Source organism: Oryza glaberrima, chromosome 12 (genome assembly GCF_000147395.1).
Source record: "Oryza glaberrima chromosome 12, OglaRS2, whole genome shotgun sequence".
Taxonomy (NCBI): Eukaryota; Viridiplantae; Streptophyta; class Magnoliopsida; order Poales; family Poaceae; genus Oryza; species Oryza glaberrima.
The window spans coordinates 10,025,038-10,033,931 of record NC_068337.1 but is presented as its reverse complement, the minus strand read 5'-3'; the positions used below and the strand labels follow the sequence as shown (position 1 = coordinate 10,033,931).

Genomic DNA, 8,894 nt, shown 5'->3' with positions numbered 1-8,894 from the left:
ATCTGACAAATATAATCCCCAAAACAGGAGTATAGTATTACTTCTCATCGAGAAGGCCTGAACATGTCTAAAATTTTGTCCCTTTACTCATCCAGTTTAGATTTTATGTGCTACTCGCTTTTCTTATTGCCAAAAATCAACAACTATTTTAGCTAAGTCCGTATGCACAATTGGTCCGTCAATTCCGTATGGTTCTGCGGTCAAGCGGCACAGCCGCGCGCACAGCACGTCCTGGCCTGGCGGTACAGCTTGATCAACCGAATCTTTGCTAGCCTCCTTCTCTCACAACCGAATTTCTCTAACTAAATCAACCTTCATATATACGAATCAAAAGTTGATATGGCTATATATGCTGGTAATTTCTGGCATTTGGGCCGTATCAGTTTGTTGACGCGCACATTTCGTAAAAGTGATTTAGATGCTCTAGGCAAATATCACGTGCCAGGATGATAAACAAATACCAGAATTTTGCAAAACCAAAATTTCATTGTCGACGGATTCAGATATGCTCTAGGCATCATATTACATGAGTACGTGTGTATAGCCGGAGATCTTGCATTCACGTGCCCTGTCTCACCGTCACCGAACGATAGACCGATAGTTGTAGTAGTACTCTTGCAACAACGGCAGGTCGGAGCGCGAGAGAACAATTACGTGCAGCTTAACACGGACACACAAAAAAAAAAGAAAAAGAAAGAACATGCACGAAGGAACGAAAGCGCTTAGTTGCCGCCTGACTCCTCGCAACCCGGTGGCTTATACGCGATGAAGCTGATTAACTGCACCTGCCTAACGTTGTCAAAGCCAATGATGCGAACGAAGGCATCAGGGTATGCCTTCTTTGCCTCCTCGAGCTCCTTGAGCACTTGGGTGGCATCGGTGCATCCAAACATGGGCAGTTTCCACATGGTCCAGTACCTACCGTCATAGTATCCGGGTGATCTGTGATTCTCACGGTAGACGAATCCGACCTTGCTGAACTCCAAGCAAGGCACCCACTTAGATCGGAGCAGGTACTCGATCTGCTTCAAAAGGTCCTCCACTGTCAATGGCGGCAAGTACGACAGAGTCTCGAACTTCTTAATGCCCTCAATCGGCCACACCTGATTGAATGAATTGATGCAGACAATAGAATCGGGCCAACATTTAATATATATGAACAACGAGCACTTTGAAGGAGAAATTGAAACGTATCGTTTCTGATACCTGCATGCATCTGATCCTTCCGCCATTGCTGACGTTGCCAAAGCTCGAGCTGCTGGAGCGGCGGTTCACCGGGAGGCCCGCAGTGGACTTGAGCCCCTGGAAGGGAGCCACGGAGGTGGCCGACGAAGCCATCACCGAGGGAGCCATTGCTAGCTTGCTAGGAGCTATAGAAAAACTTAAGTTGCAGTGTGCTGCCTCCGGCTTGAGTACTGAGGCTCTCTCTGCACAGATTCGTCATTATATAACCAAGGGTGAGGTCACTATTGGATGGTTGGAAGGCAATGCTTCGTGGATGCAAGGATGTGGAAGGATTGGCCATGGTTTGCCTATCCAAGCATGTGGTGCCTGATCCACCGACGGTCTTCGCTTGTGGACGAAGAGAGCCATATTATCAAGGAGGAGATGGAAGCATCCAGTGGGCCACTGGACTTGCGGCGACGAGTGAGAACGTCCATCGAATTAATTCATGACCAAAAGGATATTTAATGGACTGTCTATGTGGCACACGGCTGAAAATATTTGTGATTACAGCCGAATTCCTAAACGTCGGATTCAACACGTGTTTGCATCGCGCGCGCTGCACGTAGCATAGCGTTTCTCTGCAGTTTGTTTTGTCAGATCAAAGCATGAAGCCCTTTTTCGTTTTGTCTATTAGATAAGCCCAAAAAACAAACGGGCTTAAATATCATACATATTTGATGCCCAACAAACAAACAAACGGGCTTAAAATGGCCCTCACGGCCTCACCTATCCACAAAAAACAAATTCAAAAAAAAATTTGAAGCCCAACTTGGGTTCTTCCATCCTCATCCTCTTGATTGCTTCATCCCCGCATGTTATAGATTTAATCTGTGCTTCAGAACCTCCAAATGAACTTTTTGTGTGTTCTTTTTCAATCTGTGCTTCAGAATCCCCACATGATTTGCTTAGCTAATCAATTATCAACTCCTGTATGAAGTATGTGCGAGTGCATTTAGATTTTTGTTTTCTAAACATTCCTACACCCCTGAACAAAAAGCAAAACCTGAATTCCGGAGCTACACATCCAGCTTTCTTCACATCACAGATCCGAAACCCAGGAAAAAACATTAGGTCAGGTACCATTCATTGATAATGCCAATTTGACACCTTGATTTTGTAAAACAAAACAGTCACTACTATTCTTTACTCGCAATAAGGGTGGCTGCTTGTGATTGATAAAGTAGGCCAAGTCGGGAACAGAAAGCAGTGATCAGTGAAATTCAATGTCGGGTGAAATTCATGTCTTTAACTTGGGCCATGTTTAGTTCCCAAACAAAACTTTTTCACTCTGTCACATCGAATGTTTGGACACATATGTGAAGTATTAAATATAGAAAAAAACTAATTACACAGATTGCATGTAATTGCGAGACAAATCTTTTAAGCCTAATTGCGCCATGATTTGACAATGTGGTGCTACAGTAAATATTTGCTAATGACAGATTAATTAAGCTTAATAAATTTGTCTCGCAGTTTACAGGCGGAATCTGTAATTTATTTTGTTATTAGACTATGTTTAATCTTTTAAATGTGTATACATATATCCGATGTAACACGTCAAAACTTTTCGACTCGCGAACTAAATAGGGTCTTGCTTACGTACTGATAATGTTGTATCAGCTCCTCTAGGTGGGAGGGTGCTGATATTTTTTGAAAAGCATGGGCTCCACTTTCATTTTTCAACCCAATGATATAAAACGAACCAACATCCCTGATACAAATTACTTATGTCATTTATCTCAATGTAGAGCTTAGCAAATGCAGTGCTCACTCATTATCCCTACCTTTCCACTTTGACTGTATATGGAGCAATGCCCACAAATAATATGCACATACAGGTAGACTTTCAACAGGATTTTAGTGAAACCAGGGATATGCCACTGGTTTTCGTCTCTTAAAGCATTAAAGCATGTGTTAAGTGACGTATTCGCAGGGGTGTGAGTGTGGTGTTGCGTGTGTAGTGGTATGTGTGTATGTGCGTCTGTCGTGTAATCTATATAAAAAAATATGTTTTAGTTCCCAGTACAGATATCATATCAATATATATGAGAAAAAAATTAGCCTTACCTATCTCCAAGAAAGACACGTCCAGAAAAAAACAGCAACAACAAAAGATTAAAAAACTGGAATGGGCTTAAGCCCTTCATATCAAATATACTTTTCTCCGTAGAATGCCAGAAATAAAGAAGCCCACTAAGGCTGTGTTCTTTTGGAGGGGTTGGGAACCCCTCCCCTCTGCATGGAAAACAAAGCGACAGACTAACACGTGATTAATTAAGTATTAGTTATAAAAACTTGAAAAATGTATTAACCCATGGAAAAGAACACAGCTTTTATTAACCCATGGGAAAGAACACAGCCTAAAAGCTTGGGCGTTGCACCTTCTTCAGTGACTTAAAAAAAGCTCACTCTATCAAACGGTTATAAAAAGAATAAATAGATTTAATCACAGGATATGTGTGAGGATGTTCTGTGCATATCTTTTTTTAAGATTAGGTATGCTCTAATCATATATTCTATGCATGTTCTTGTTTGAGACACTCTCCTCCTGATGTCTGTATATAAGACGAACATGTTACGTAACTTTGAGCTAGAATTTCTATTTGATGAAATAGTTATTACACAGCAAGTCTTTCTTCTCTATAGACCCTCAAATCACTTTGTATACATTCATAGACTGCCAGTGACAATCCTTATTTTCTTATGCCATGCACAAAAATTATCTCTTCATTAAGGATATGTGTGAACTCCTTAGCCATAGCTACCACCATTAAACTTGCCGTTCAATTGAACTAATAATTTTCAGTGTTGTGAAATTAGGCTACGACAAAATACAAAACCAACAGAAGATAGGCTACGATCTACTCCCTCCGTTTCAAGTTATAAGACGTTTTGACTTTGGTCAAAATCAAAATGTTTCAAGTTTATAGACAAATATAATAACATTTATAATACTAAATTAGTTTAATCAAATCAATAATTGAATATATTTTCACAATAAATTTGTCTTGGGTTGAAAATGTTTTTGCCTTTTTCTACAAACTTGGTCAAACTTAAAGCAGTTTGACTTTGACCAAAGTCAAAACGTCTTATAACCTGAAACGGAGTAAATAATATGATTTTATAGTTACTATCAGTAGCGCATCAACCTAATTAATATGTAGCAAAAATATAACAATCGGACAGAAACAAACATAATGGAAAAAACGTTGTGGGCTTTTTTTAATTCTTTTACAAAGAAATACCTTTTGTGTGTCCCATTTGTACTTTTGTCCCTTTGTTTTGTCTTTGTTTTGTTTCAAAATAAGTCATTTTTTCATATTTGTATTTTTTTTTGCTTTTTGTTTTTGTCAGATTTTAAAATTTTTATTTTATTTTGTCAAGTTCTGGTATGCAGTACACTAACTTGGCAAGTTATTGTTACATGGAACTGATCATGTATGCGACACACTAGTTCACTGTTACAATAAAGGTGCTGTTGGAATTAATGAATGGGCCTTAGCCCACTCGAAGATTAATTCTTTGGAAAATCACAAAAGCCCACCTCATGGGATGGCATGCATGTGGAGTTTAGTACCACCTTGCTTATTCTAGGAGAAGGGGACCTCCTTAAAAGGGAGGATGCCTTCCTAGCCATTTGAAGCATGTGTGGTGGAGAGAAGAGGGGAAACACGCGCGCGCTCGCTCGCCTCGCCGGGCCGGGCCGGGCCGGCGGCGCGCGTGCACGACGTACGCGTCGAATGGTTCGAAAAATTGGCTTCTCACCCTTGCGCAGATGCAGCAGCCTCCTTTTGCAGTTTTGTTTTGCTGCAAATTCGGATTCGTTTTTGTTTTGGAAACGTTCCGAAAAATCCGGTGCATGCAAACGGCAGTTTTGTTTTGCTGCAAATTCGGATTCGTTTTTGTTTTGGAAACGTTCCGAAAAATCCGGTGCGTGCAAACGGCATGGAGTCCGGATAAGTTACACGCGACTTATCCGGTTCGGTTACGCGCAGTAGAGATCGTGCGGGCGCCCTGATCAAGCGACCCTTCTCTATATAAATCGACCCGCCGTCTTCACGCAACACACGCGAAATCAATCTAGGGTTTGCCTCCTACTCTGTACTGCGCCGTCGCTCGTAGACTACTCCATCTCGCTCGCCGGCGTGCACCGGCGATCGGGAGAGCAGGTCTCCGGAACCTCTGTCTTCGACGTCCTGCACCGGGAGAAGACGGCAATAAGGTTTTTGGGAAGCGCTTCGCGCGACTGCTCCCTGTTCGTTCGCGACGGCTCGTCTTCCTCTTCGCTCGCGTGTTTCGTGCCTTCGTAGACGCCTGCGAAAAGTTTCGACCAAGCAGCTGGTCTTTCCGTCACCTCGGTACGTGTTCAATATGTTGCGCATATTTGATCTGTTCATGTTATACTGTGTAGTTTACATGTGTAGATCTAATGATGCGTTCATGGTAGTTTTCATCTGTAATGTCATGATTTATTTATGGAATAGATTAAATCATTATATGCTTATAATCTCAACAATCCAAAAACCTTATTATAGGCACTGTGATTTTACTATGGCTGGTTTTGCCGATGCACTAAGGCCGGATAAATTCACCGGTGTGCATTTTAAGAGATGGCAGATCAGGGTCACTCTGTGGCTGACAGCTATGAAATGCTTCTGGGTGAGTACTGGCAAACCTGAAGGAATTCTTACTGCTGAACAGCAGAAACAATTCGAGGAAGCCACCACTCTCTTTGTGGGATGCATTCTTAGCGTTCTTGGCGATCGTCTGGTCGAGGTGTATATGCATATGACCGACGCTAAGGAGTTGTGGGATGCACTGAATACTAAATTCGGTGCTACTGATGCTAGCAATGATCTGTATATCATGGAGCAGTTTCATGACTACAAGATGGCTGACAACCGTTCTGTAGTCGAACAGGCTCATGAGATACAAACCATGGCTAAGGAACTCGAACTCCTTAAGTGTGTCTTACCCGACAAATTTGTGGCCGGGTGCATTATTGCGAAATTACCTCCATCTTGGAGAAGTTTCGGTACTGCACTCAAACACAAGAGACAGGAATACTCCGTTGAGGGGTTGATAGCATCTCTTGATGTTGAGGAGAAAGCTCGGGAAAAGGATGCCGCGTCTAAGGGCGATGGTGGGCAGTCTAGTGCCAATGTTGTGCACAAGGCCCAGAACAAGAGCAAGGGGAAATACAAAGCTCAGCAGACCACCAACTTCAAGAAGCAGAAGAAGAACAACAACAATCCTAATCAGGATGAGAGGACTTGCTTTGTGTGTGGTCAAGTTGGTCATCTGGCTAGGAAGTGTCCACAGCGCAAGGGGATGAAGGCACCTGCAGGGCAGACTTCTAAGTCTGCTAATGTGACTATTGGCAACACTGGAGATGGAAGCGGGTATGGTAATTTACCTACTGTTTTTTCAGTTAATCAGTCTACTAATTGGTGGGTTGACACTGGGGCCAATGTACATGTTTGTGCTGACATCTCATTGTTTTCTTCTTATCAGGTCGCACGGGGTTCCACCGTCCTAATGGGGAATGGGTCACATGCTTCTGTTCATGGTGTTGGCACGGTAGATCTGAAGTTTACTTCGGGAAAGATCGTGCAGCTGAAGAACGTGCAGCATGTCCCTTCTATCGACAGGAATCTTGTTAGTGGCTCCCGTCTGACTAGAGACGGATTTAAGTTGGTTTTTGAGTCTAATAAAGTAGTCGTGTCTAAACATGGATATTTTATTGGTAAAGGTTATGAGTGCGGAGGCCTGTTCCGCTTTTCCCTTTCTGATTTCTGCACTAAGTCTGTGAACCATATTTGTGGCAGTGTGGATGATGAGGCTAATATTTGGCACTCACGTTTATGTCATATTAATTTTGGCTTGATGTCTCGGCTTTCCAGCATGTGTTTAATTCCTAAGTTTTCCGTTGTCAAAGGTTCTAAGTGCCATAGTTGTGTGCAATCAAAGCAACCTCGCAAGCCTCACAAGGCTGCCGAGGAGAGAAACTTGGCACCACTAGAACTCCTACATTCAGATCTTTGTGAAATGAATGGGGTGTTGACGAAGGGTGGAAAACGATATTTCATGACGTTGATTGATGATGCTACTAGATTTTGCTATGTGTACTTGTTGAAAACGAAAGACGAGGCTCTAGATTATTTTAAAACTTATAAGGCAGAAGTTGAAAATCAACTTGACAGAAAGATAAAAAGGCTTAGATCTGATCGTGGTGGAGAGTTTTTCTTGAACGAGTTTGACTTATTCTGTGAGGAACATGGCATCATACATGAGAGGACGCCTCCCTATTCTCCCGAGTCTAATGGGATTGCTGAAAGGAAGAACCGCACACTGACTGACTTGGTGAATGCCATGTTGGACACCGCGGGACTGCCTAAGGCATGGTGGGGGGAGGCATTGTTGACCTCAAATCATGTGTTAAACAGAGTTCCTAACAGAAATAAGGACAAAACACCATATGAGATATGGATTGGGAGAAAACCATCACTTTCTTATTTGCGCACATGGGGTTGCTTGGCGAAAGTGAATGTACCAATAACGAAGAAGCGCAAACTTGGACCTAAGACTGTGGACTGTGTCTTTCTGGGATATGCTCATCATAGCATTGCCTATAGATTTTTAATAGTTAAATCCGAGGTACCGGACATGCATGTTGGTACAATTATGGAGTCTCGTGATGCTACCTTCTTTGAGAGCTCTTTCCCAATGAAGGATACATATAGTGGTTCGAACCAACCCTCTGAAATAATTCCCAGTTCAATCACACCACCAGAACAAACTGAACATACACATGAACATGTCTCTGAGGAGGATGTCAGTGAAGCTCCTCGAAGGAGTAAGAGACAAAGGACGGCTAAGTCTTTTGGTGATGATTTCACTGTGTACCTCGTGGATGACACTCCTAAGTCAATTTCAGAAGCATATGCATCTCCTGATGCAGACTACTGGAAGGAGGCTGTCCGTAGTGAAATGGATTCCATTATCGCTAACGGGACTTGGGAGGTGACAGAGCGACCCTATGGGTGTAAACCTGTGGGGTGCAAGTGGGTGTTCAAGAAGAAGCTTAGGCCTGACGGTACTATTGAAAAGTACAAGGCTCGGCTTGTTGCTAAGGGCTATACTCAGAAAGAAGGCGAAGATTTCTTTGACACTTACTCACCTGTTGCTAGATTGACCACAATTCGTGTGCTACTTTCCCTAGCAGCCTCACATGGTCTTCTCGTTCATCAAATGGACGTTAAGACAGCTTTTCTTAATGGAGAGCTGGATGAGGAGATCTATATGGATCAACCTGATGGGTTTGTAGTTGAAGGTCAAGAAGGCAAAGTGTGCAAATTGTTGAAGTCTTTGTATGGTCTGAAACAAGCTCCTAAACAATGGCACGAGAAATTTGACAAAACATTGACATCTGCAGGCTTTGCAGTCAATGAGGCAGATAAATGTGTGTACTATCGCCATGGTGGGGGTGAGGGAGTTATTTTGTGCTTGTATGTTGACGACATACTGATATTTGGGACAAACCTTGATGTGATAAATGAGGTTAAATCATTCTTGTCTCAAAATTTTGATATGAAGGATTTGGGAGTAGCTGATGTTATCTTAAACATTAAGCTAATTAGAGGTGAGAATGGGATTACACTCTTGCA

The 8,894-nt window shown here is 42.5% G+C and overlaps 1 protein-coding gene across 1 annotated transcript; it reads right to left on the bottom strand.

Moving 5' to 3' along the window:
* Positions 1–466: 466 nt before the first annotated feature.
* On the bottom strand, positions 467–1,431 carry LOC127757692 (ribulose bisphosphate carboxylase small subunit, chloroplastic-like). The gene is made up of 2 exons (XM_052283258.1): positions 1,207–1,431; positions 467–1,103 (listed from the first exon to the last, which is right to left on the bottom strand). Exons 1-2 carry the CDS (start codon positions 1,351–1,353, stop codon positions 723–725), a joined length of 528 nt encoding a protein of 175 aa, XP_052139218.1. The 5' UTR covers positions 1,354–1,431; the 3' UTR covers positions 467–722.
* Positions 1,432–8,894: the final 7,463 nt, after the last annotated feature.